Here is a 27,745-nt window from a genome sequence, read left to right as displayed (position 1 = left end):
CCGGGACGTACTCTGCATGAAAACAAGCGCTCACTCTTCCTGCTCAACAAATGACAAGGGCGGAGCCTTATACCACGTGATACAGAAGCTGTGCCGTGTGATGCTAAAATTAGCAGGGAAACAACAACGGAGAGCACGTCAGGGATGACGATTAAGTGACAGGAGAAAATCCGTCCCGGTCAACCACCCAAACATCAATAACGGGAACCTTATACAGCGCTTCCCTATACACGTCGAACTCCCGCAGGCACAAAGACATTACGGAGGCTATCACTTATCACCTGACCAAAGATATGGCTCCATCAACACTGTGCAAAACGAGGGATTTAGGAAAACGATCAACACCCTAGACAAACGCTACACAGTGCCGTCCCGCAACTATTTTTCTATTGTTGCACTACCTGCTCTGTACACGCAGCGTCGAGCAACGGTGGAGACGGAATTTCAAGCAGGACAACATTTTGCTGCAACAACAAAACGTGAGACATTTGTTGTTTTATGTTTATTTATTGTTATGAGAGAATCATGATCTCAATTCTAAGCCAAAACATCGTGATTCTCATTTTATGCAAAATCGTGCAGCCCTAACATTAACACAAAACTATCCGGTTGTTCAGTGATGACGCGACGAATCCTACTTCCGGGTCTAAAGTAGTCTGCGTTTAATATGGCTTTTGTGTTGTTAACATGTTTAATGTTATGTATTTTCTTCTATTTGATCTTAAAAAGCTCCTAAAACAGTTAGTGATCCCTGTTGACCTCCCTCGGCTTTTATTACCACTAATCATTTATTTAAGCTCAGTTTTTAAAACCTTAGGATGGAACCACAGCCCAGCCCATGCAGCAGTATATGAATGACTAACCTCGTATTGTGGATGGATTATCTCAGTTGTTCTCCTGGCTGAAGTTTGGTCCTTTTACAGCATCCTGCCATGCGATTACATTTGTTCCTGACCACCGGGAACACTCACGTTAACTTTTATCGAGTGGAAAAAAAGTTAGCTTGTTTATATTATGCTAACATAGCTATGTCGCTAGCGGTCACGTAGCACATCATTATATACCAGCTAGCCCAACTTCAGTAACCCTACAAACGTCACTGCTGTTTAGTTTTCTGTCTTCATTTATGCTGGAAGTGATAACAGAGCTGTACGTTTGAATTTGTTTTCAAAACCCGCAGTCAGGACATGCTATATTGTATTTAGATAGAAGCTAGCGAGCTAACTCCCTGCTAACTTCTAACTCCGTTAAATGTCATAAATTCCGTTTTCATGGATGCCTGGATGTTAAACTCAATTGTTACACCTGGTAGAGCAGAACGCTGATCATTTTATTAAAGATGAAAGACTTTAGACAGTTTTTCAACTCTCAGTAATGCCACAGTGATCGTTTGATATATGGACCTGCAGCGGAGTTTAGACCCAGACACGGCTAGTGACGTCAGACTGAACAACCGGATTGTTTCACCAGAGAAACACACATGAAGAGAGAGAGAGAGACAATAACAGCTACCAAACAGTCGTCATAATTCGTCACACAATGAGAAAAGGACAAATCAACAAGTAACAATGACTAATTAATATTAAAATCTGTAACATAATGTATTGTTTGGAGTTTAGTCTGATTGGTTCAGGATGAGCTGCCATTATCCAATCACACGTCTGCTTACCTGCATCTTTTCTCTTTTTTCTAACCTGAGCACCTGATGGCTTTGAACTTTTGTTGTCCATCTTCCATTGGTTTGAATTTTGCGCTCCAGTACAAACACAAATCCCCCAACCCGAGGATCAGCACAATTAACCTAACAGACCTACACCTTAGTTCACAGATTCACTTTGTCTAAGGTTGATTTCTGGGATTTCACACAACCCAGGATTCAGATCGTGAATCCATGATGGGCTTGGATTTACATCATTATAAATGAAATGTGCTCTACTTGGAAGCAGCCGGCCCCGCCCCTTTTGACGGGTTGTGTGAGACTTTAAATCATCAAACTGTAAATTATAAATTAAATTGTTATTGATCCTTTACCCCGAGTCCTAAAGTGTAGATTTATTTTCTTACTCTTCTTATATTTATTGTTTGTTTACTTGCACCGCTGTAACTGCAGCCTCGTCGTCTCGTCTCTCTATATGCTGGACTGTCTGTAGCGGAGATGACAATAAAGTTTACTTTGACTTCAGCAGCGCGCAGGTGCACCGAGGGCTCTCGCGCTCACTTTATAGAATTTAGAAAAAACATGGGTGCAGATTATAAGTCTGTATCATAATATCTGTTTGTTGTTTTTATTTTGTTTTGCGAGTTGGTTATTAGATGCCGCTCCAGCCAGCCAGAGACTCCCCGCCGCCACGCCCTCTCCTCCCTGTGCCGCCAGCAGCAGGCGCACCTCGCAAACGGAGGGCGCCCTTACTCCCAGCAAATGGGTACGGGGAAGCATGGGTACGACCGATTATTTTATTTTTTTCTTGCCCGTGATGCCCCCCCCCCCCCCCCCCCCCCACCACGATGCATTCTATTGGTTTGCACACTTACACACACCCAGCTGTGGTTTCCTGTTTTGCTGGACTCTGGAGAGCCCCGCCTTTAACCCTCTTCTCTCACAGAGAGCAACAGAAAACTTGGAAAAACTCCAGATTGACTGAACTCAGTTCAAAGTTACCTTGACACCTTTAGATGTGAGACGTAGTGATGGTCCGCTTGAAGCTGACGCTCCGGTGCGTGTGTCAGAAAGATCAACGCGCTGCTTCAGAAGCACCGTGTCGAGGCTTGATTCGTTTGGCCAGAGTCACGTGATCAGTGACGTCTGAAGCTTCGTTTAGAACGTACCTTTTTTTTTAAATCGAACTTTATTGCTCACAGCACAGTTATTGATATAGCAGTAAAAGAGTCAGTTAGGTCAGACTAGAAAGACAAAACTGCAAAAATGCGTTCAAGATTAAATTTAGAAAAGCCACATATAAAATTTTGCCCAACAACTGAAATTAGACTGGAGTGATCAGAACCATGTTATTACAATAGCATGTCTGCAACACTAGAGCTCAATGCAAGATTAGTTTTAAGTCGTTTTGTTATACTGAGCCGAAGACCAGCACCAACGGTTGTAGTCGGCCAAGCTATCACTTACATGTGCTACAGTCAGTCTCAGCAGAGGGAAAGGGGAATGAAAAGCCAGCAGAAATGTTCATGTCCAGGCTCTCCACAGAAGAATTAATCCTTAGAAGACGAAACCAACAACAAATAACAAATCCACGGAGTCCATTCGCGTCGCGGAGTCAGCTTCTCTCTTTTTCTTTCTCCCAAGCGGAGCAGCGGCACACCACGGTATCCAGAAATTATTCGGGTCCCACCTGAGCTGAGGCTGCGGCCATGGCTGGAGAAAACGTCCGAGCGTCCGCAAAACTGGGGGGATTTCCGAGACAGTTCACGTGCTAGAAGAGAAGAATCCTCGGCGGGATGCAAAAATCGTCTGAAGTCCAAGGGGAAAAAGTTCGGGCGCCAGTTGTAACGTGCAGTGGAGATGAAGCCAGCCGCAGAGGTGTGCAGGTGGATAGCAAATGAGCAACAGCTTCTGACTTTCCAAAAAGTACTCATTTATTTACAATATCAAAAATAAAAGTGCTACCTCTACCACACATTACTAAAGAGCACACTAGTCCGCGTACACACGGGAGCATCCATTACAGGAGGAGTGCGAAGAAGAACAAAAAGGGGGTGACACCAGTCGTGAGACAGGAGGCGCCGCCATGTGGTGATACACTGCATTACAATAGCAACTGTTACAATATAAATATTGTTCTGAGAGGCTTTTTGTTGGTTGAGTCTGAAATTGATTGTATTTATAATTTATATCCTTATAAAAAGGCAGAAATATGGTGTTTTATTAATAAACTTACATTTATGGATATAAAATAGCTAAAAGTATTAACAAATTTTTTATAAAAAAACATTTATCATTCTTCCTGGGGAACTTAAAGAAAAAGAATAAAACATTTTCCCATCGTAAAGAAAACTCCCTTAAAATATGGACAATAACAAAACTGCTAAATTCTTCCAGAATCTCTGTGTAGAGGAACCAAAAGAGATGTGCCACAGTTTCTGGATGATCCCCACAGAAAGTTCAATTAGTATTTATGTCTCTTTTAAATGTTACCATATAGTGACTGGCTGGGTAACATTTATGAAGAATTTTATAGGAGATTTCCTTCACCTTGTTCACAAGTAGATATTTATGGGATCATCCAGACTGTCTTCCAGGTGATATCTGGAACATGTCGGTTCCAGTAAGATATTCTATATATGGGAGAGACATGATATCTTCTTGGAATAAACTACGTATTCTCTTATTGCTGTTACCAAGTTCCTGTGAAAAGCAGATTTTTCCCACTGCTGACTCAGCTGGATCAGGGAGAGTGACTGAGGCAGATATTGAGCTGTCAGTGTTTTTATATAACATTAAAGTCCCTGAGGGTATGGCACCAAGCACCATTGAGAATTCCCCAACACTGTTTGACAAGTTTGACGAGCATCTTGACTTTTGGTCTTTGGATATTAACAGTCCTGGATATGTGACTTCTTGTTTAACAGAAATGTTACAGAGAGCATTTGCAGTGCAGCCTTTAATTGCTAGTAATTCACATTTTTTTAGATTTCGACATAAAGCAGATGCCTCAGAGAAATCACTAATAACACTAAGGGCTGGACGGATTTGATTTGCATTCTTCAAGAAGAGTGTGGTGTCATCAGCTAGCTGGCTGATGATGAGCTCCTTATCAGCTGTGCTGATTCCTTGTATAACAGGTCTGGGTGACGTCTGGGTTTCTGTGGAGCCCGAATTTTGATGAGTTCTGGTGAAATCATCTGAGATCATCTGAGCATCGGTGAAGAGTCAGCAGAGAAAGTGTGGGACAGAAGTTTGCTTTGGACACATGGACTGAAATCAAAAAGTAACAAACAGGATTTCCAATGGACAGTATGGAGAAGTGAAAGTACACAAAGGCTGTGCTGGAACACGTGTGTTACACTTTTTGACAGCTGAGAACAAAACACAATATTTTGCATCATCTCTGCAGTGTCTCTTCTTTCCTCTGCTGTTGTGCTTTTAGCTCCAAACTGTTTCAAATGGTTTGTCAGCAAGCTGACCTCTGACCTCTGCAGTACTAACTCCTGACCCGTACAAAGAGCGGGCGTTTCTGACCTTTGACCTGCAGCTGTATGTCTCTCAGTCTCAGTTCTTCTCTCCGTCACTGATGGAGCAGGTGTAGTTGCTGCTGACAGTCAGTCGTTTGTTTTCTCAGAGTGAGGCTGAAGTCTGAACTGTTCAGAGCATCAGGTCTCATCAACGTGCGCTGCTGTAACGCCGCTTTGTCCTCTGAGATCACCAGGTATGAAACCTGAGTGCTGACAGAGCAGCATGTTCCCCCTCATTCACCTCCACCACCACAGCCAAGGCATGCTGGGAAACTGAGGACACACAGACGGAGAACTGAAGTGTCTGCTGTGTGTTCATCTCAGAGTCCTCACAGGTGACACATTAGCTCCAGAACACCAAGCCAGGTGTTTGAAGCCTGACAGGGATTCTTCCCATCCAGAGGGAGGATTTAGCTGCACAACAATGAACATTAGTGTGTAGTTTAGAAACACAGACTGTGCCTGCACTGCATCTAGTGAAGAAAAGTGTTACTGCCAGAGAACCAGGCTCCTTTAAAGCAGCTGATATTAAGGTTGAAAAATCAACAATAAGCTGATGTAATCAACGTTTCACAAAATGGTCAGCAGCTAAAATCTGGAGCCGTTCTTTGGTGGTAATTAACAGTTTGTTCTTGTTAGCTAATTATGTCATTAAAGGTAGCAGCAGAAGCCTTGTGTTGAAAGCCCATTCACTCACACATTCACACAGTATGTGTGTGTCTGTGTTACACTGTGGACATCCCTTCTGTTGGAGCGCCATCTTGTGGCAGGTTTAAGAAATGTTCTTCTTGTAAATCCAAACTGATGCACCTCCATAGCAGACTGTGGAGGCTTTCAGTGACATGAAGACTTGATTTATACTGTCATATTCTCCTGTTACACAAAGCACAGCACGCTGAACATGGATGAACTGAAACTCCCAGCATCTGACTGAGGAAAAGCACAAATCATTCTCACACTGACTCCTGCTTGATTTTAGATTTGCTTTCAAATCCTCACACTTTCATATGAAGCACTAAATGGGCTCCAGACTGTTTATCTCAGCTTCCTGTCAAACACACTGCTGCTCACACCGAGGCTCAGTTTACTCCTCCAGCCTGGCTTAACCTGCTGTCTGTTAAAAACAGTCCCACACTCCTCTGTTTAATCCTTCTGATCAGACTCTTTGATTTTGTATTGTTTTTACCTGAAGTTGTGTTTTTGACATGGTTCTGTCTGTGAAATAAAGCTCACACACACACTGCTACAGTCCTTCATACACTTAGAAACGAAGCTGCTCCTTTCCTCAGTGCTGACACATAAAGAAGAGTTGGTTTTATATCCAACACGTCTCTGTTCCAGAAAACAGCTTCAGCAGCCTCTGAGTCTGAACTTGGAGTTGGTTATAAGCCACAGGCCTGTGTGCACAGCAATGAGGAAATATAATGCAGTAAGTGAAACATGGATGTGTGGAACAGATTATCCCAAAGGTTGATTCTGTTCATCTGGACGTTCTCAGTGAAACATTTGGTCTCTCGGTCAGGTGACTCCTTTAGTCTCAGCTGACTGCAGCTTTCCAAACCTTTGTCACTGGATCACTCACTTCATCTCCAACGTGTCCCTGACACAGACAGCTGGAGCCGTTACAGCAAAATCATTGATCATCGTTTTTAGAACATTAGCTGGTGTTGGTGGGCAGGCTAGCAGTGCTAATTGTTAGCACTAGTTCTGCTGCTCTCCCTTTGTCTCTGTTATTGTTGGTCTTTAGTGAACAATAGAAAGTGTCTTCATGAGACTGTTGCCTAATGTTCAAATGTAGATAACACCACCTGCACCAACCTGTTACACAGCACAACCCTCTGGTGTAGCTTTGGCTGGAGCACATATTGGCAGCTCCAGTGACATCACCACTCCATGGTGACATCATCTCTACAGACTGTGGCTGTTACATATCCTCACCTGGTAATAATAAGACTGTCCTCAGCTGCACACAGCTCCAAGATGAACAAACTGAAGTAAATACAAATTAGAGTTACGATAGATTGAAATCTTGTAATCAGAGCTAATTCTTAGTGAAACTCTCACAACATCATATCATGATCCTGGGTTAGTGTCTCGGTCTCAGATCACAACATCAGCACAGGCTTGGCTTGGGTGAGGTATTGAGTGGTTCTTGTCCATGACAGCTGCAGGTACAGTGCCATCAGCCATGCTGCACCACATGTCTGCCCAGGAACATTAGTGTGGCTGAGTCTCATGTAAACATTGTGCTAAAGTGGTGGGAAAGTGGCTGCAAGCTGGCTGCACTGTGTCCAATACTCTCAGTATGATATCCACAAACCTCTGAGTGTCACAGAGTGGGCCTGTGCTCAGCTCACTGTGCCCCATTCAATTCTACTTGCATAGTTTTACAAGTAAAATTAAAAGTTGCTCAATGATAAGTTATTGTAGTAACAACTAAGTCCATGGTTATTATTTGTTAATAGTAGCTTAAAGCTTCTGCACCAATCATGGAGCAGCAGGTTTAGAGCATGTGGATCTACAAAAGTAAGTCCCAGTAAGATGGGCTGAGCCTTACATACTAGAAGAAACATGTCATTCCCAGCAGATGAAGCGCCCTTTAAAGCAGGATCTCACTTTAAACCTAAAGAACTTGCTATGAGCATGCAGTGCATTCATGGTTATTATTCATACGATTGTGGGGAGCTAATAAAGTGCAACTATCACATTACATTTTATTATTAAATTGTTGTTAACAATCCCTTCACTTCTGCTTATCTAATTCATGGTTGCAGGATGGCTGACAGCTTCCATTAGGCAGGAGGTAATGTCCATTCTGGCCACAGTGCAACCCACAATGTGTAACTGACACTATTATATTGCATTATGTCACATTGTTACATCTTTTTAATAAATGATGACAGTCAGCTGAATTTGCTGCCCCCTTGGTGGAGGACATCAGGATCAGCAGCTCCATCACAAACACCACAGAAGAAGAACAACACTGGATCAGATTATCTGGACGTGTTTGACAGGGACAGTGTTCATGTTCATGGACATCAGGACAAAAACAGACGATGGAAACCTGCCAGATTTGAGCTAAACTGCTCGTTTCCATGTGTAGTCCCTGGGAGGTCACATGACCAACAAAGACACACAAGCTGTGTCCCAAAACGTCGGCTGCATCCTCCGGAGGCCGCATTTGAAGGCCGATGACGTCACAGCCAGGCGACGAAGGCTGTCCCGATTCCTCGACTCCTTCAAATGCGTCCTTCATTCCCCCGAGTTTGAAGGATGGGTCGGGTGTGTCCTTCGTGGCCCACCATATCCCAGAATTCATAGCGCGGCCCAGCCAAATTTCAGCTGCCAACAATGGCGGCCGCTACTAAGTTTTAAAATTTAACGAGGGAATACTACTTACTTACAATGAATTCCTTACACTATATAATTTTCCCGTCAGTGTTGGGGAATTCTCAATGGTGCTTGGTGCCATACCCTCAGGGACTTTAATGTTATATAAAAACACTGACAGCTCAATATCTGCCTCAGTCACTCTCCCTGATCCAGCTGAGTCAGCAGTGGGAAAAATCTGCTTTTCACAGGAACTTAGTAACAGCAATAAGAGAATACGTAGTTTATTCCAAGAAGATATCATGTCTCTCCCATATATAGAATATCTTACTGGAACCGACATGTTCCAGATATCACCTGGAAGACAGTCTGGATGATCCCATAAATATCTAGTTGTGAACAAGGTGAAGGAAATCTCATATAAAATTCTTCATAAATGTGACCCAGCCAGTCACTATATGGTGACATTTAAAAGAGACATAAATACTAATTGAACTTTCTGTGGGGATCATCCAGAAACTGTGGCACATCTCTTTTGGTTCCTCTACACAGAGATTCTGGAAGAATTTAGCAGTTTTGTTATTGTCCATATTTTAAGGGAGTTTTCTTTACGATGGGAAAATGTTTTATTCTGTTTCTTTAAGGTCCCCAGGAAGAATGATAAATGGTTTTTTTATAAAATATTTGTTAATACTTTTAGCTATTTTATATCCATGAATGTAAGTTTATTAATAAAACACCATATTTCTGCCTTTTTATAAGGATATGAATTGTACATACAATCAATTTCAGACTCAACCAACAAAAAGCCTCTCAGAACAATATTTATATGTTGATTTTTTTCGCCTACTCATATCATAATTTTTTTACTCCTGGTTCTGTATGTTCATGTTCTGTTCTTTTGTAAACTTCATCTGTTTGTATGTTGTATACTCATTGTGTTTCAATAAAGTTCGATTTAAAAAAAGGTACGTTCTAAACGAAGCTTCAGACGTCACTGATCACGTGACTCTGGCCAAACGAATCAAGCCTCGACACGGTGCTTCTGAAGCAGCGCGTTGATCTTTCTGACACACGCACCGGAGCGTCAGCTTCAAGCGGACCATCACTACGTCTCACATCTAAAGGTGTCAAGGTAACTTTGAACTGAGTTCAGTCAATCTGGAGTTTTTCCAAGTTTTCTGTTGCTCTCTGTGAGAGAAGAGCGTTAAAGGCGGGGCTCTCCAGAGTCCAGCAAAACAGGAAACCACAGCTGGGTGTGTGTAAGTGTGCAAACCAATAGAATGCATCGTGGTGGGGGGGGCATCACGGGCAAGAAAAAAATAAAATAATCGGTCGTACCCATGCTTCCCCGACGTCATGCCAGCGCATATTGGGAAATTCGTAGGCACCGATCGGTTTTCTATCAGCCATTTGCTGGGAGTAAGGGCGCCCTCCGTTTGCGAGGTGCGCCTGCTGCTGGCGGCACAGGGAGGAGAGGGCGGGGCGGCGGGGAGTCTCTGGCTGGCTGGAGCGGCATCTAATAACCAACTCGCAAAACAAAATAAAAACAACAAACAGATATTATGATACAGACTTATAATCTGCACCGATGTTTTTTCTACATTCTATAAAGTGAGCGCGAGAGCCCTCGGTGCGCCTGCGCGCTGCTGAAGTCAAAGTAAACTTTATTGTCATCTCCGCTACAGACAGTCCAGCATATAGAGAGACGAGACGACGAGGCTGCAGTTACAGCGGTGCAAGTAAACAAACAATAAATATAAGAAGAGTAAGAAAATAAATCTACACTTTAGGACTCGGGGTAAAGGATCAATAACAATTTAAATTTATAATTTACAGTTTGATGATTTAAAGTCTCACACAACCCGTCAAAAGGGGCGGGGCCGGCTGCTTCCAAGTAGAGCACATTTCATTTATAATGATGTAAATCCAAGCCCATCATGGATTCACGATCTGAATCCTGGGTTGTGTGAAATCCCAGAAATCAACCTTAGACAAAGTGAATCTGTGAACTAAGGTGTAGGTCTGTTAGGCAGGGCCGTGCAGAGAGGTTTAAAGGGGCGGGTGCTCAAAGTTAAAAAGGGGCACATTGAACCAGGCTGAATAACAACAACACACTTTCATCAAGAGTCTAATATGGGCAACAAGACAAAGCAAACGTAGCCGATGCTTTACCTGATGGGTACAATGTTGCTGTTGAGGGGTTGCTGTGGATAGTGCTGGAGGGCAGGCAGGGCTGGACTGGGACAAAAAATCGGCCCGGGCATTTTGACTGGAGACCGGCCCACCAAAAATGTGACGTCATTCATGGATAAAACCGCAAAGGATTCTGGGAACTTTTGGCAAGCGGTACTAGCGCATGCAGGCTTTCAATTGAACTCAGTTACACAGCGATAAAAAGAAACACAAAAAATGGCAAGAAGCTAATTAACATTAAAAATGTATTTTGTAAGAAGTAGTTGGACAGCAGAAATGGCTCAAATATTACAATTATTTTTCCACTACTAATTAATTACCGTTGAGCTCAAAGGTTATATTAATACACGGTTAACGAATGTGTACTTATGACGACGATTTGTGAGACGAACAAAGGTAAACTTACGTTTGTTTGTACGATGGTCTTTCGGTGCATTTCAAGGTCCTGTACCCATCCGTCGGTAAACTGTACCTGGGCTTGTTGCAGTGACCTGAAGTTACTAAACTTCATGAGTGTATGCACTCACTCCAAGAACCGTATAATTATAAATCTGAGCGTGGTGAAAGTTGGGCAGCACGCTAACGTCTTTTGTCCCTCTGTGTGCTCGTAAGGGTCTGACCCTTTCACTCCTTTGATTTTTCCTCGTATCTTTTCTTTGTCTTTTCGTCGAGTCTGTCTTTGTACGGACCGGCATTGTTCTCCGTCGTTTTGTACATTCCTTTTTTGTGCGGCAAAGAAAAAACAAGAAGGTATTGGAACCGGAGAATGAACGTTTTGCGGTGCTGCAATTGCAAATGCTTGTATTTGATGCGGTACTTGGATTGTTTTGCCAGGAGTTCCCGGCATGCAATGCGCAAAGTCACGTGGTCTGTCAATCGCTATAGGAAAAACCATAAAGCCTTTGCATGAAAACAACTGCTTTGATGTACACTGCCTTGTTGGTATATATGTATCAATCTAATAAAGTTAAACCTACACCATTCTCCCTATTCGGGATTTTAAACAGTACATAGCGGAAACAAAAAGACTGCTTGGTAGAGTTAACCTCCTGAACTATCTACAACACATGGTAGAAACCTGAAATTAAGACCAAGAACACTAGAGGTGAGACATGATCATTAATTAATATTAAAATTAATAAATGACAGATTTAGGGATATTTTCATAAAGTATTTATTTACCAAAACAATAGAAAACAGAATGGTAGCACAATATATTTTGTTAACACAGCAACCTTTAAATATGAAAGGAGACAGAGAAAGAAAGAGGAGAAAGAAGAATAAGAATAACACTTAATTGAGTTTTTGATGGCATTTTACACACAGTACTAATACAGTATCTAGAAAATATGGGAAAATACTGGCATCATATACAGTACTTACTTCTGAAGAAATTATATGGGACCCTGAAAAACAGGACACAAGTGAAAGGACAAAGAACTGTGAATGGCAATTGATGGACTTGCTCAGATGATCACAGTACTGGCATCTTTATTCCAGAAAGGAATTAGAGAAATCATATACACTAGTACTTACGTTGATGAACTTAAAAAGTTGAACGGTCTCGAACCTCTTAAACAAACAATGTATGATCAGACCCTGACAAACAGGACAGAAAGGAATAAAGATTAGATGAATATTAAAATCTATAAAGGACAGATTATGATTGAATTGTATCACCAAAGACTATTCACTCATCAATAAAAGGTCACCTACAACACTTCCACAGCAGCAACACTGAACATATCTTAAGACATGGAAACCTTTATGAAGTGAAAGGACAGACAGTGAAGGTTGAGAAAGAATTGTACTTAATAGATTTTTTCAGACGATGACAGTACTGGTATGCTTACTCTAGAAAAATGGTTGAATCATATTCCATATAGTACTTACTTAAAATGAACACACTTCAGTCCTCCTAAAATGACTGACAGCATCTGAAATGAAACAATGACAGATTAAGACTGTAAGAATATATGTTTATAAATGCCTAATACTCCAATCTCATATTTATTCTATCTATTAAGATGGACAAATTCTAAGCATTTACCAATCACTTGACTTGTTTGAAGTGAAGGTAGATACTAAACGTATTCATTTAGGCAATAACAATAAAGCTGAATTTAATATTAACAATAGATAATTAGGAATGTTTTGCTCATTTTTATTTCACCTCACCAGGTTACAAAAGGAGCTTTCTCAGCAGGTCACTCTTCTCAGCTACCCTGTCAATGACCATGTCAGAGTCCAATGACATGAGAATGTCCTTTTCAGTGGCCATCAGCATAAACATCTCCAGCTTGTTTGCAGACAGGCTGCTTCGGAGTCTGCTTTTAATGAAGTTGAGTGTAGAGAACGTTCTTTCACAGGCAACCTGAGTGAGGGAGAGGGTCAGCAGGTACTTGTATGCCAGCCCAAGGAGACGATAGGCATCAGACAGCATGTTGAACCGCCTGAGTATTTGATAGCAGCACAGTGGGCAATTTTTGCAAGTACCACAGCTTTCGGTCACAATTTCACTTTCTTCGTCCCATTCTTCAGATCTGTCCTTTGCTGTTCTGGTCGTGTACTCATCTACATGTGATGTCTTAAGCCTTTCCCACTGTTCAGCAAAACGTTTCAGTTCTGACTGAAGGTTATTAACTGTAGCCCTGCTGTCAAATTTAAGTAGACAGGCGCTGAGGTTCTGAAATGCATTACTTGGAAGAGAAACTGTTCTGACCTGGCTAAACTTCCTGGGGTCCAACCATGCCAAATCGGCAAGAAGAGGGCCATGTATGACAAATCGTCTGTGGATTGCTTCAATAACTGTCCAGGATGATGTTGTGCACTTTCACCTCATATGATTTCTCAGCATTGATTTGCAACTCATCTTCAGGCATCTCTCCGGCCATGCCTTTTCTCCTTTTGGCTCTCTTTTTAGGTAGTTCAGCCTCCACTTCCATGTCTGTGTTGTTCTCCCTCTCTTCTAGTTTTTGATTTGTCTGTTTCACAAATGTGTCTGCAGCTGTCTTCACAGTTGGAAAGTCCCTGGCAATACTTTTGAGGCCATCTTGTGTGGCAGTCACCATATGATGGGCAGAGAGAATGTCCATCCCCTTTGACTGGAGGTACTTTGACAGAGGAGTTGTTTGCTCAAACACTCTAAGAAATATCTGTGCTGTTAACACAGTTTCATGCTTCAAGAGACTCTTTAAAGCCTCGTGCTTTGGCACAAACAGCTGGCTTTTCTTTTTCCCTCTTTTCAATGGCTTCCATCGTCAGCACTACATCAACGAAGAGGCCATCATCTGGTTTTCCAAAATGTCCAAAGATTTTCTGGAGGGCATCATGCTTGGCCCACCACCGTGTCTCACCTATTGGACTGAGGCATCTGTGTCTTGTGTTTTCGGTTTGTTTCTCCCACAGATTAACCCTGTGATAGGACTCCTTGATGAACACAGCTATGTCATTAAGTAAATTAAAGAGTGATCCACTTTCAATGACACTTTGTGTTGTGTCAGCAATCACAAGATTAAGTATGTGTGCATAGCACCACACATGCACATGAGTTGGAGACTGGGCAGTCATAAGTGCTGAAAAGCCTTTGTACTGGCCCTGCATATTTGAAGCACCATCTGTTGCATTCCCAGTGCACATGGCCTTGTCTAGATTCAGATGCTCTAAAACTCCAGAAAGCAAGTTTACAAAGTACTGCCCCGTGGATGCTTCGCACCTCACTATGGAGACAAGCCTCTCCTGCACAGACTCAGTAACATACCTGATGATTACTGAACACTGATCATAACCTGTGATGTCTTGGGTTGTGTCTAGCTGAACAGAAAACATCCCAGCTTTCTGGACATCACTGGCGATGCTCTCTTGAAGGAGATGGCCAAGTGCATCAATCACTGAGTTGACAGTTGTTTTGGAGAGTAGGGTGATGAGAGATCCTCTACCTCTTGATCCACTGGTCTGATGCAACTTCTTGCTTTTTTCAATGCAGTCATTCAAATGTTCTCCAAGGCACATATCATACTTGCCTAATAACACAATCAGTTCCAGAAAGTTACCATGATCGATGGTGTTATCACCTAAAGTGTATGCAGCCTCATTCTCCACATGCCTATAGCTGAGTCCCCTCTTCCCAAGTACTTTGATCACATCCACTATACGCTCTAAAACTTGCCGTCTCTTTTTCACTTGTGCTCTGTGAGCTGACAACTGACTGCCAGCAAACGAGCTCCTGATGTTGCCTTTTGAGCACCTTAAGAAAAAAGCTTCAGCACAGGTCTGGTGTGTATTGCTCTTTTCATGCTCCTCTGTGCGCAGATGTATATGTCGCCAGTCACTCGTGCCTGTTATAAATGTGCTGGTGTCAGTCAGCCTTGCAAATGCCAGACACACAAAGCAGAACAATAAATGGCGTTCTTTGCAATAAGTAAGCCACTTCCTGTTGGTGCCATCTTTACAGCTGAACACCCTCATCACAACTGCACTGCTACTGTTCTGCTGTGGGTGGTAATCTAAGAAGGCCTGTAATATGGCAGGTTCAGGGCGAGCAAAGTCATCGATGCCCTGGCTCTCTCTCTCCTGCTCTTCTATCTCTCTCTACTGCTCTTCCATCTCTCTCTCTTGCTCCATCTCTCTCTCTTGCTCTTCCATCTCACTCTCTTGCTCCATCTCACTCTCTTGCTCTTCCATCTCTCTCTCTTGCTCTTCCATCTCTCTCTCTTGCTCTTCCATCTCTCTCTCCTGCTCTTCCATCTCTCTCTCTTGCTCCATCTCTCTCTCTTGCTCTTCCATCTCTCTCTCTTGCACTTCCATCTCTCTCTCTTGCTCTTCCATCTCTCTCTCTTGCACTTCCATCTCTCTCTCTTGCTCTTCCATCTCTCTCTTGCACTTCCATCTCTCTCTCTTGCTCTTCCATCTCTCTCTCCTGCTCTTCCATCTCTCTCTCCTGCTCTTCCATCTCTCTCTCTTGCTCTTCCATCTCTCTCTCTTGCTCTTCCATCTCTCTCTCTTGCACTTCCATCTCTCTCTCTTGCTCTTCCATCTCTCTCTCCTGCTCTTCCATCTCTCTCTCTTGCTCTTCCATCTCTCTCTCTTGCTCTTCCATCTCTCTCTCTTGCACTTCCATCTCTCTCTCTTGCTCTTCCATCTCTCTCTTGCACTTCCATCTCTCTCTCTTGCTCTTCCATCTCTCTCTCCTGCTCTTCCATCTCTCTCTCCTGCTCTTCCATCTCTCTCTCTTGCACTTCCATCTCTCTCTCTTGCTCTTCCATCTCTCTCTCCTGCTCTTCCATCTCTCTCTCTTGCTCTTCCATCTCTCTCTCTTGCTCCATCTCTCTCTCTTGCTCTTCCATCTCTCTCTCTTGCTCTTCCATCTCTCTCTCTTGCTCCATCTCTCTCTCTTGCTCTTCCATCTCTCTCTCTTGCTCTTCCATCTCTCTCTCTTGCACTTCCATCTCTCTCTCTTGCACTTCCATCTCTCTCTCTTGCTCTTCCATCTCTCTCTGCTGCTCTTCTGTCTCCTCTGTCACAGACTTCTCCACTTTTGATGATAAATCAGCTGGTGCAACATGTAAGGATTGGCACAATTTGTTAAGATTTTGAGAAATTTGAGAAACTAACCTTAAGCATAAAATAAAATTTACTATCAGTAACTTCATAGCACCCGCCCAGCAGTATATAAACTCCGTCATGCTAGTTACGCTGTACGAGTTATTAACCTGTACAGTTAATAAAAGGACAGGTAATGTTTGTCGCGCTGTTGCACACACAGCACGCTCGTTTGTTTCAGTTCGTCAGTAGCAACAAGACAGCTTACCAACGTGTACGTAATAAGCTAATACTCCTGGGTGCTACACACTACAGTGCCCGCTGTGCACCTACTTACTGGTTGTGTGGCATCAGTCTGTGTCTCTGAGTTAACTTGTGTTTCTCCTACAGCTCCGGACCGCAACAAATGCGCGTGCTCTTTGTGAGCTCGTTCCCGGCTCGTAACCACCGCGTTCTGCTGTCAAGGGTGATCATTGGTTAAATGTGATCATGTGACTGATGCAAGCCAGATCCTTTTATTTAGCGAAACTGTGATTAATAGTTAAATATTATTGTTGAGGGGCACAGACAGGACTCCGCACACACACACATTAAAAAAATAATAATAATATTTTAAAAAAAAAAGTTGCCTCAACAAAAGGGCACCTTGGGCACCCATCAGGAAAGGGGCGGGTGCTCAAGCCCCTCTAACCCCCCCCCCCCCCCCCCCCCCCTGCACGTGCCTGCTGTTAGGTTAATTGTGCTGATCCTCAGGTTGGGGGATTTGTGTTTGTACTGGAGCGCAAAATTCAAACCAATGGAAGATGGACAACAAAAGTTCAAAGCCATCAGGTGCTCAGGTTAGAAAAAAGAGAAAAGATGCAGGTAAGCAGACGTGTGATTGGATAATGGCAGGTCATCCTGAACCAGTCAGACTAAACTCCAAACAATACATTATGTTACAGATTTTAATATTAATTAGTCATTGTTACTTGTTGATTTGTCCTTTTCTCATCGTGTGACGAATTATGACGACTGTTTGGTAGCTGTTATTGTCTCTCTCTCTCTCTTCATGTGTGTTTCTCTGGTGAAACAATAGTTTTGTGTTAATGTTAGGGCTGCACGATTTTGCATAAAATGAGAATCACGATTTTTTGGCTTAGAATTGAGATCATGATTCTCTCATAACAATAAATAAACATAAAACAACAAATGTCTCACGTTTTGTTGTTGCAGCAAAATGTTGTCCTGCTTGAAATTCCGTCTCCACCGTTGCTCGACGCTGCGTGTACAGAGCAGGTAGTGCAACAATAGAAAAATAGTTGCGGGACGGCACTGTGTAGCGTTTGTCTAGGGTGTTGATCGTTTTCCTAAATCCCTCGTTTTGCACAGTGTTGATGGAGCCATATCTTTGGTCAGGTGATAAGTGATAGCCTCCGTAATGTCTTTGTGCCTGCGGGAGTTCGACGTGTATAGGGAAGTGCTGTATAAGGTTCCCGTTATTGATGTTTGGGTGGTTGACCGGGACGGATTTTCTCCTGTCACTTTCTTGTCATCCCTGACGTGCTCTCCGTGGTTTTTTCCCTGCTAATTTTAGCATCACACGGCACAGCTTCTGTAACACGTGGTATAAGGCTCCGCCCTTGTCATTTGTTGAGCAGGAAGAGTGAGCGCTTGTTTTCATGCAGATTACGTCCCGGATCAAAATGCGGTACATTTGATCTCTGTTGTTTTTGCCTGATGATTGGTTTGAGTCTTGACAATCCACATTGCTGGCGTTGCATCTTTCAATGCCAGCAATGGCAGGTATCAGTGCTCAAACCTTTTGTGTTTGTTTCCAACAAGTTGCCCACCTCGGGAAACAAAAATGTGTTCTTTTACTTGTCAGATGAACATATGAGACACTTTGAGTCTTCAGTGCAGTGTGGAGCTTAACAAAGATCTGTTTTGTGTCCCAGCTGATCAGCAGGAGGAGGAGAGTCTGACGGAGCAGCAGAGGAACATTTTCAGCTACTTGGACTCAGCTCAGCCACTACAGAGGAAACAATGAGCTCAACACAGAAGGTGACAGACAGAGCACGACCATATGACCAAAGATATTTATCACCATATACATTTGAACATTTGCCATAACGATGTAGCTGACGATAGAATTGACACCAGACAAAATACTTTCCAGCTGCACAACTTTATTAAAAACCCATCAATGTATTTTCACTGAAACAAGCAGCTGTTGTTTATGTGCATTAAAGTTATATAAAAATGTAACAGTGCAAATGCAAATTCCTCGCTGACAGTTTAACCAAAAGGCGTTTCCAGTGGAAACTGGCCGACACATCCTGAGCATAACCATGTATAATATCCACTAAACTTCAGAAGAGGTTATACAGTCGTGGCCAAAAGGTTTGAGAATTGCATAAATATTGGAACCTGGAGAAGTTGCTGCTTAAGTTTTTATAATAGCATTTTGCCTGCACTCCAGAATGTTATGAGGAGTGATCAGATGAACTGCATCGTCCTTCTTTGCCATGAAAACGAACTTAATCCCCAAAAAGCCTTACCACTGCATTTCATTGCTGTCATCAAAGGACCTGCTGAGACCATTTCAGTGATCGTCTTCTTAACTCAGGTGAGAATGTTGGCGAGCACGAGGCTGGAGATCATCATGGCTGTATCCCGATTCAGGTTCTGCAGCTTTAAAGTCCTCAAGGGCCGCGTACTCAAAGACCGCTAAGGCCGAAGTGCGAGGCTCGTAGGCTCGTGAAATGGGACGTCTAGCCTCCGTCGCGCTGCCCAGGTTGCCTAGCAACCATGATACTAACAGCTAGAAACGTTTCATACAGCTTTGTTTGACAGAAATGAAGGAGAACATATTTAGTTCATTTGTTTCTACATGAGCTCTGTGTGATTTGATGAGTATCTGAGGCTGAGACCACAGGACTGTGAAACATGATTGTTGGGCTTCATTTCTGTGCTGAACAGTCGTTTAAGATTAGCTGTAAATAACAATTAGCTGCTGTTGTTCATGAGACTAAAGTCATCTCACTGTGGTAATGTAAATATAATATGGCCAATATTATAGTTATTATATTAATCACTTCACTCACAGACAAGTATCTGTGACAGTGTGTATACAGATGTATCATATATAAGAGACAAATATTGTTCATTTAATATGTTGGTACTAAATGTGGCTCAGTGCTTACATATATGTGTAAAAAGCAAATGTAGGAGCTGTGATAACTGTGTCTGATAGAATGAAGAGTAGACTGATATATGAAATATTCCTTTATTGGGTGAGAAAATCAGACCATGTCATAACTGCTGTAAGTCACACAGAATAGATATCAGAGCCTTAAACAGGCTGACTTCTGCTAAATGGGTCAAACTGGGCAGAAAGTCTACAAACACATAACATCCTTATAGAATATGATGTAACACTATAGATCAACTTAGCTCAGAATATATAAAGCATATAAACAGTTACAGCAATATGATGCAACAAACACAGCAGCTGCTGATCCAAAATACTCAAAGCTTCATAGAACTGAAACCAACATTTATTTTTAGCTCCATTCTGCTGCTGATACAGACTTTAGGTTTCTGAACATTAAACTTGTTGCTGCCTTTCATAGTGTGTAACTTGAAGGCCCTGAGTACTTTCTCCCACACTGGAAACACTGGGATGATCACATTATTTGAACATTACCTAATAAGACTGATTCAGGACCAGAGATGGGCAGTAACGCGTTACTTGTAACCCAAGTAAGGGATTACTATTGCAAAAACGGTAATTAGATTACCGTTACTTTCCCGTAGGAACGCTGCGTTACTAAAACCGTGATTTCTTTACGAGAATGTCTCACGACAGTGACGTAAGCGAGTGCGCCGTTAGTGACAACAGCTGTGTGGAGATCAACATTGGATCATATATCGATTGTGGGAGAGAGTATGAGCGTGCAGCGTTTAAAGCGTGGAAGTACTGACCTTACTTTGAGTTTGATTCCATAAGAAGTGACAAAAACATTAGCGTCCATCGTGCGTGGGAAGAAAACTTCTTTTTACAGCGGAAAAGAAACCCTAAACTTCCAAGCAAGCACCAAGTGCGCAACGACGTAATGGGAAACTCACAGAGAAACTTGCGGATTCTTCCACTGACCGCGGCACACCTGCACCAGGGTAAACCTCCGCCTACCCAACTCCTGCTTTACAGGTGAAAATAGAGCAACAGGACCGCTGAGCCTTTGACTTTATTTATGTTCTGCTGTGTTTTACTTGCATCTATTTGAAAGACTGAGTGTAAACACAACAAATATTTTATTTTATGTGCTGGAATGTGCAGAAAATAGGTTTCAATGTTAAACTAATTTATTCAAGTCAGAGAATGTTGCATATAATTAAATTTTTGCTTGATGCATAAAGTTAAAAGATTAAAACTAATAAAACAAGTTTAAAAAAAGAGACTTTTCCATTTGATTACATTTTATATGATGGATTATGTAGAATCTGTTTTTAATAAGTAACTAAGTAATTAATTACTTTTGAAAATAAGTAATCAGTAAAGTAACGGGATTACTTTTTTGGGAAGTAATCAGTAATTAGTTACTGATTACTTTTTTCAAGTAACTTGACCAACACTGATTCAGGACAGACAGTTATGTTAAACTTTCCTAGCAGTCCTTCACAAACAGGGAACAGTCTGTCTATTCTCTCCATCTGTCAGCTGCTGCTGGCTCTTCCTCCTCCTCTTCCTCACACACTGCTGAGTTTGTCCTGGTGGATCATCAGGGCTGCAAAGCCTCACAGATGATGTGCAGCAGTGGCTCCCTCAGTCTGTCCTCACTCTGGACACTTGCAGTCGTCACACATGGAAATCAAATGTGTGATAAGCTGCAGGATTCAAACACAAGTGTAACTTATAAACACATGTTCATACTTTTATTCCACAATCAGAGAGAAAGAAACAGAGAGAGTGCAGGACAGACAGACAGGTGACAGTCTCAGGTGTACACACTGCTACACAACAGCACCAGAGAAGCAGGATTTAGTGTTTGTGTTATTACGAGTGTAAACAAGAAGAGTTCCAGATGGTGCAGTGGACACATGTGTGACTGCTGTGATTAAAGCATCTTTCTTTCAGCTTAACGAGTGAACCGTCAGCTCGTTCAAACACACGTTAAAGTGCGTTTGGCTCGACACCACCGAACAGAGGCAGCAATATAACACAGCTAACATTAACATTAACAGTGCAGTGAATCCTGCTTGTGCCGTGATGTTCAGGACTGCAAACCAAGCAGCATCACTGACTTTCAGCTTGTTGTGTTTGTGGATATATGACTGACTTTAATTATCCACAAAATCATCACATTCTCTGTCAGATGAAGGTCGACTATTGAACGGCGTATATTTTAAAGGCTTTAAAACCAAGTTAACGCTGAAAGTACAAACATCACTAATGTCACATAACTCTGCCGACAAGGCATAGCTATGGCTATGAAATGCTCTTTGTGTATCACTTCTTCATTATGAAAGATGTCATTAATGCACTAGTAATGTCTCATCTGGAGTATTGTTCAATCATTTGGTCAGCAGCTAATAAGACAGATCTTAACAGACTTCAGTTAGTCCAGAATAAGGCGTCCAGGTTAGTGTGAAGATGTTCATACTATACTAATATTGATCAAATGCATAATAACCTTTCTTGGCTTCCTGTACAGGCTAAAATATTCTATGGCTTACTTGTAGTTCTAAAGAAAGCAATTCTGTTAAACACACCACATTTATTCTGCTCAGCTGCAGTATCCAGATGAAATACATCATCATATTACACAGTTTTCAACAAGCTGCAACTTAGTAAATGCTCGAGTTAAAAGTAACGTTTTGTAAAACTGTTACATTTAGAGCAACTTTTAAGTGGAATAAGTTGCCTTAAAAAATTAGAGAATTATTCAAAACTTCAATGAACACTTAAAAGCCGATTTACAGAGCTTTTAGTTGTTGTAAATATTGTAAGACATGATTTGTTTTTGAAATTTGTGTAATGTGCCTCAATGTTATTGATATTATTATTATTGATTGCTTATATTTGAACAATTGTGAAACCTCACTGTGGATGTAAGAGTGAGATTATGTGGATATCTTGAATCCACTTTATTGTGTAATATTTTATGTGAGTATTTGACGGAAGACGAGCAACATCTGTTGTGGAAGCTAACGGGGTTCCTTTAGAATAAACAAACATAGGATTTATTATCACTGAATAATTCTGTATAAATCTATACAAATTATAGAAATATGTAATAGGAAACAACAAAATAATCTAAATTATAAAATAATGTGTGTGTGTGTGTGTGTGTGTGTGTACAATCAGGAGGGATGGGCATGATTTTAGTGTTTGAACAGTCATGAATTATCTTTTTTTTTTTTATTTAAGTGACATCAGAAACAGCAGTATGCGACATCACGTGATGGCGGAGCTTCAGTTCATCCTTTGTCATCTTTTTTTTTTTTTTTAATAGGACAGGGGAAAGAATGAAAGAAAGAAAACCAAAGGGGAGAAGAGACGGTGAGAAGGGGGGGAAGAGAGAAAAAAAAAACAAACAACAAAAAAAACTCCTGGGTCACCTGTATGGAGAAAAAAAACAAAAAAACAAACAGAGGAGACAGCAAACAACAAAGAGCAACATAATAATAGAAAAAAAAAAGCACCATCACAATAAACTAGCTAGTCATAGATATCAATAGTTATTATTAAATAATAGACGATATTGTTCAGCACGCAAGATAGACAGCGCACAGTGTGCTTTGAGGCAGCAGCCAAGAAAGCTTTAGTCCGCGTCTGTGAATACCCATGTGTGCATACCTGTGTGGATCAGCATGCTTGCATTCCAAAGGTTTCTCCATGTAATGATCTGCTAGGGAGTGTGGGGAGCCACAGCCCTGTCCTTTATGGTATCAAGCGGGTATGGAGATCAAAACTCCAGACATCCAGGGGCCCCCAGAACACAAGAGACCAAGGAAGACCCACAGAGGGGCAGCTGCGCCACTGTCCCAGTAAGAGCTAAGCAGAGTCCCAGATGAGGGCTCATTCAGCAGCCGCGGAGCAGAAGCCAGGGGGAGTTGCAGTGATGCGCCCGTGGGCTCCGCCGGCAGCCAGCTGTGCCTGAGTGTCTCGGCCTGGGGCTCGGTCACCTCTGAAATGGCCCGAGCGAGCCGCCAAGGAGTGAGCCGGTGTGTACCCGGACGCCCACCCCCAGATACAAAGAACCACCAACGCACCGACACCTGAGGGAGTCCGCCACCGGCAGGGGAAGTGGTGGTGGGTGGAGATAGGCCTCCAAACCTTGGAAGGCCCGAGATGTCCCCAGAGAGGTGGTGTCTGATACCCAACCTGACATATAAATACAAACATACAGGCACACACAGACACAAACATCCATTCCCACCCTCATGCTCTCATGTGCACTTCACACTCAACCGAGGTGGAGACAAATATAAAGAGACACTGTATACGCGATCACACTCCCCAAGCGTACTCTACAAACCGGGTCTAGGTACCCTTGCCCCTGGAGGGGGGAACTGCACCCAGACCCAGGTGGTGTTACCCTTTTCCCTGCGGTGGGGAGAGGCAGACCGCCCCGACTCTGCAGCAGCAGGGAGGCCCCAGACCGCAGCCGGACGGCCAACTCCTCCTAGCCCCCCCGCTCCAGCAGGCCGCAGAGAACGGGGGTGAGAGAATTATCTTTAACAGCAGGTTGGATGTAATGTGTTAGAACTACCAGCAGGTGGGGATAAGAGACCTTTAAGGTGTTTGGTGCCACGCTCCACCTTCAGGTTTAAAACTAGTGTTAATGGAGTTTGAAGGTTGAGTTTGTTCCACGACTGCATTTCACTCACTGCCTCTGTTTGTATCTCTGTCACTGCAGGACCAACATGGAGCCAGAAGTCAGCGCTCTCAGGAGGCCGACAAACCTCACAGAAGAAAGGGAGAGAAAAAACACACCTGTGACGAGTGTGGGAAGGGTTTTACTGTGAGGGCTAAACTAAAACGGCATCAGGTCATCCACACTGGAGAGAGACCGTTCAGCTGTGACTTGTGTGGAAAGTCTTTTTCCTTCAAGCTTTCCCTAAGAAAACACCAACTCATCCACAGTGGAGTTAAAGCGTACAGCTGTGATCAGTGTGGCAGAGCTTTTACTCACAGTAGCAGCTTACAGAAGCATCTAGTTACCCACTCTGGAATTAAGGCATACAGCTGTGACGAGTGTGGGATGGAGTTTACTCTGAAGGCTTCACTAAAACAGCATCAGGTCATCCACACTGGAGAGAGACCGTTCAGCTGTGACTTGTGTGGGAAGTCTTTTTCCTTGAAGGGTTCCCTAAAAAAACACCAACTCATCCACAGTGGAGTTAAAGCGTACAGCTGTGATCAGTGTGGCAGAGCTTTTACTCGCAGTAGTCACTTACAGAGTCATCTAGTTACCCACTCTGGAATTAAGCCATACAGCTGTGATCAGTGTGGCAGAGCTTTTACTCACAGTAGCGGCTTACAGAGTCATCTAGTTACCCACTCTGGAATTAAGGCATACAGCTGTGACATCTGTGGAAAAACTTTCAGCCAGAGAAGGAACCGAAATAAACACCTACGCATTCACACCAGACATGATGTGTACTGCTGTGAACAGTGTGGCAAACAGTTTACAACAGACGCACACTTACAACGACACATGTTTACCCACACTGAGGAGAAACCTTATCAATGTGACCTGTGTGAGAAGACTTTTAAAGCTCCACATCACCTGAGACAACACCAACAGATCCACACCAGAAAGAGACTCTACAAGTGCAGCTACTGTGAGGTATGTATTTATATTGTTATCTTGTCATTTTAGCCTGACTGTTTGGAACAACTCTGCTCATTAAACTGTGTTAGCATGTTAGCAATTCTACTGCATGGAAAAGCAGCTCTGAGTGATTATTCAGATTTTCCTTTCAGTTATGATTTTAGTATTACTGTAGTATTATGGTGGTAGTATTGTAGTTATTGCAGCCCAGTAAACTGAGTGTGTTAACTGAAACAGTCAAATGTAGTTGGACGTCTGCAGAGATGCTCTTTATTTCAGGCGACGTTCAGGATACAAATGTTGAAGGACTGACTTACACTGTCTTTGTGTCTTTGTTTAGAAGCAGAGCGACACAGATGGATCCAGTTCTCAACCCTGTCATCACTGTGGTGGTGGGAAAGACTTTCATTGTGACCTCTGTGGAAAAACTTTCAGTCGGCAAGCTGCCCTTAAAACACATCAACGTAGACACACTGGAGACAAACTGAAATACTGCAAAGAATGTGGGAGAAGCTTCACCACATCACATCACTTAAAACAACATGAACTGATTCACAGTGGGGTTAAAAAGCACCTCTGTGATCAGTGTGGGTCATCCTTCACCACTGCATGGAAGCTTAAATCACACAAAGGAGTCCACACAGGAGAGAAACCACACAAGTGCAGACACTGTGAGAGAAGGTTCTCACGGTCAGGTCATCGTAACATTCATGAACGTACACACATAGAAGGAAACTACAGCTGTGACCAGTGTGACAAGAGCTTCAGGAATCTCAGTTCATACTCTGCACACAAACGATCCCACGTTACTAATAAACTGTTTCACTGTTACCAATGTGCCCAAACATTCACCTCATTGTCTGCTCTGTGCAAACATCAGCGCGATCACTCAGGGCTGAAATCACTCCCATCACTGGATCACAGTGAATCTGAAGACACAGAAAGATCCTCTGGTTTCTGTGTCGGACTCAAAAAGCTTGAGATCAGGCTCCACAGAGTTCAGATAGAATCATTTAAACTTGTGTTGAACTGAACTGGTTGCTGGGCTGAACTTCTACATAATACAGATCTACATGGGATCTTCTTTTCTGTTGTTTTACTGAGTCAGTTTTGTCCTTTTTTCTCTGTCCTGGTTTTGCTCGTCTGTAAATGATTGAAACTCAGTCAAATAGTTCATTGTTCTCCAGCAAAACGTTTTGGAAACTCATGTTTAACCTTTAAAACTCTGACATGTTTTAGCACACAAGGCTTCATCGGGGAGTTCACTCATGATTGGACCATGAGAACAAAGGTTTTTAGTTCTTTCAAAGAGAGTCTTGGAGATGTTTGATGTTTCTGTTTTTCTGAAACCACCTGAAAGAAAAACTATTTTTCTTGCTTTATGTAGTGTGGAAGTTTTTAATGTTTCTTCATCTGTGATGTTCTTGAATGTGTTCACGTGAAGATGGTACAAATAAACTGTCCTTTCAGCTTTAGCTCCTAATTTATTCATTATTTATGGATGTAGCACAGCAGCCGTCTCTTGATTAACACATGGAGGGCTCGGGATCTGATGGTGTCGTCTCCCTAATTTGCCCACTCAGTAAATCTCACTCATGGCCAAGAAATTGAAATAAACCTTGTTTCCCTGCTGGATAGTGATCCACTGTAACTCTGCTCCTCCTTCCTGTTTAGGATTTCTGTGGCTGAAGTAAAATTCCCTCCATCCATCACTTATCCCAGCTAACCCAAAGTGAAATAAAGTTTTGCTGGTCTTAAAAAAGCATTACAATAATGGGCATTACCAATGCAAACTGAATGATACAGAAGATGAAAGAAGAGACTTTGATCAGTTAATAAAGCTCATGATCTGGATTCATTGTGGCTGCTACACAGATACTTCTGGGTCACTTCTCTCAGTTAGGAACCTTCCTCACCAAACTGACTGTTGGACCACACCCCTGGTTTCATGAGAAATTGTTTCAGCCATGATTTCTCTTCCTGTATTTCAGAGTAAAGACTGAAGTGACAAATGGAAGCATGTTTAAAAAACACAATGTGAAAGACGTTGAGGTCCTTAGAAGTTACCCTGGGTTTTTCTGTCACCCTGCTAGATGTTACACACCTTGTTATTGGACTGATTTCTACTGCTGGACTACTCCTGCGGAGAGTAACAATACTCTTACTAATTAGCTCCCTTTCACACCTTTGGGGATATTTATTTTTGTGTTTGCAGCGCTGTGAGCCAGAACAGCGAGAGAAAAATCTGCAACAGCGACGAGCCGAATGCTTACGTGAATCGCAGCAGCTGCACATGTGCTACGCTGAATTAGAGGATATCTTTGCTCTGGATTTCTATTTCTACTTTTTCATTTCTATATGATTCTTCTTGCATCTAAACAAAGATGATTCAATTTGCTAAATGTTGATGGCTCTTCGTGCTCAGGTGTAAATGAGACGTAATGTTTGCTCTTGGTTTGGTTCTCCTGTACAGAACCTTGCAGTACAACAGAAACCTAAAAACATTATTTGTAGTTGTTATTCTTAGTTGTTCTGCTGCCTAAATACCACAGGGTCTGATTATGAAGTTATTGAGCTGCACATACTTTACGACCTGCTTAAGTTCGAGGTCACAGCATCTGTAGAGCAGCTGGAACATAATGAAGTCTACAAGGTTAAAGTTTTCTCTT

General features: G+C 42.5%; 2 protein-coding genes across 3 annotated transcripts in view; both read left to right on the top strand.

Annotated features, from left to right (window-relative positions):
* Positions 1–27,745, top strand: part of LOC308399066 (uncharacterized protein) — a 262,268-nt gene that overhangs the window by 230,677 nt on the left and 3,846 nt on the right. The gene's annotated exons all lie outside the window — the stretch shown is intronic.
* On the top strand, positions 9,360–26,551 carry LOC308398049 (uncharacterized protein). Of its 2 annotated transcripts, none has more exons than XM_080884438.1 (4): positions 9,360–9,652; positions 18,192–18,297; positions 24,159–25,091; positions 25,417–26,551. In XM_080884438.1, the coding sequence occupies exons 2-4, from the start codon at positions 18,280–18,282 to the stop codon at positions 26,107–26,109; spliced, it is 1,644 nt and encodes a 547-aa protein (XP_080740564.1). In that variant the 5' UTR covers positions 9,360–9,652; positions 18,192–18,279; the 3' UTR covers positions 26,110–26,551. The 2 variants fall into 2 exon arrangements, with proteins under 2 accessions (XP_080740564.1, XP_080740565.1); XM_080884439.1 differs by having other exon boundaries at positions 9,632–9,644.

The sequence above is a fragment of the Rhamphochromis sp. 'chilingali' genome (genome assembly GCF_963969265.1).
Source record: "Rhamphochromis sp. 'chilingali' genome assembly, chromosome: 1".
Lineage (NCBI taxonomy): Eukaryota > Metazoa > Chordata > Actinopteri > Cichliformes > Cichlidae > Rhamphochromis > Rhamphochromis sp. 'chilingali'.
This window is presented reverse-complemented; position numbering and strand designations above follow the sequence as displayed.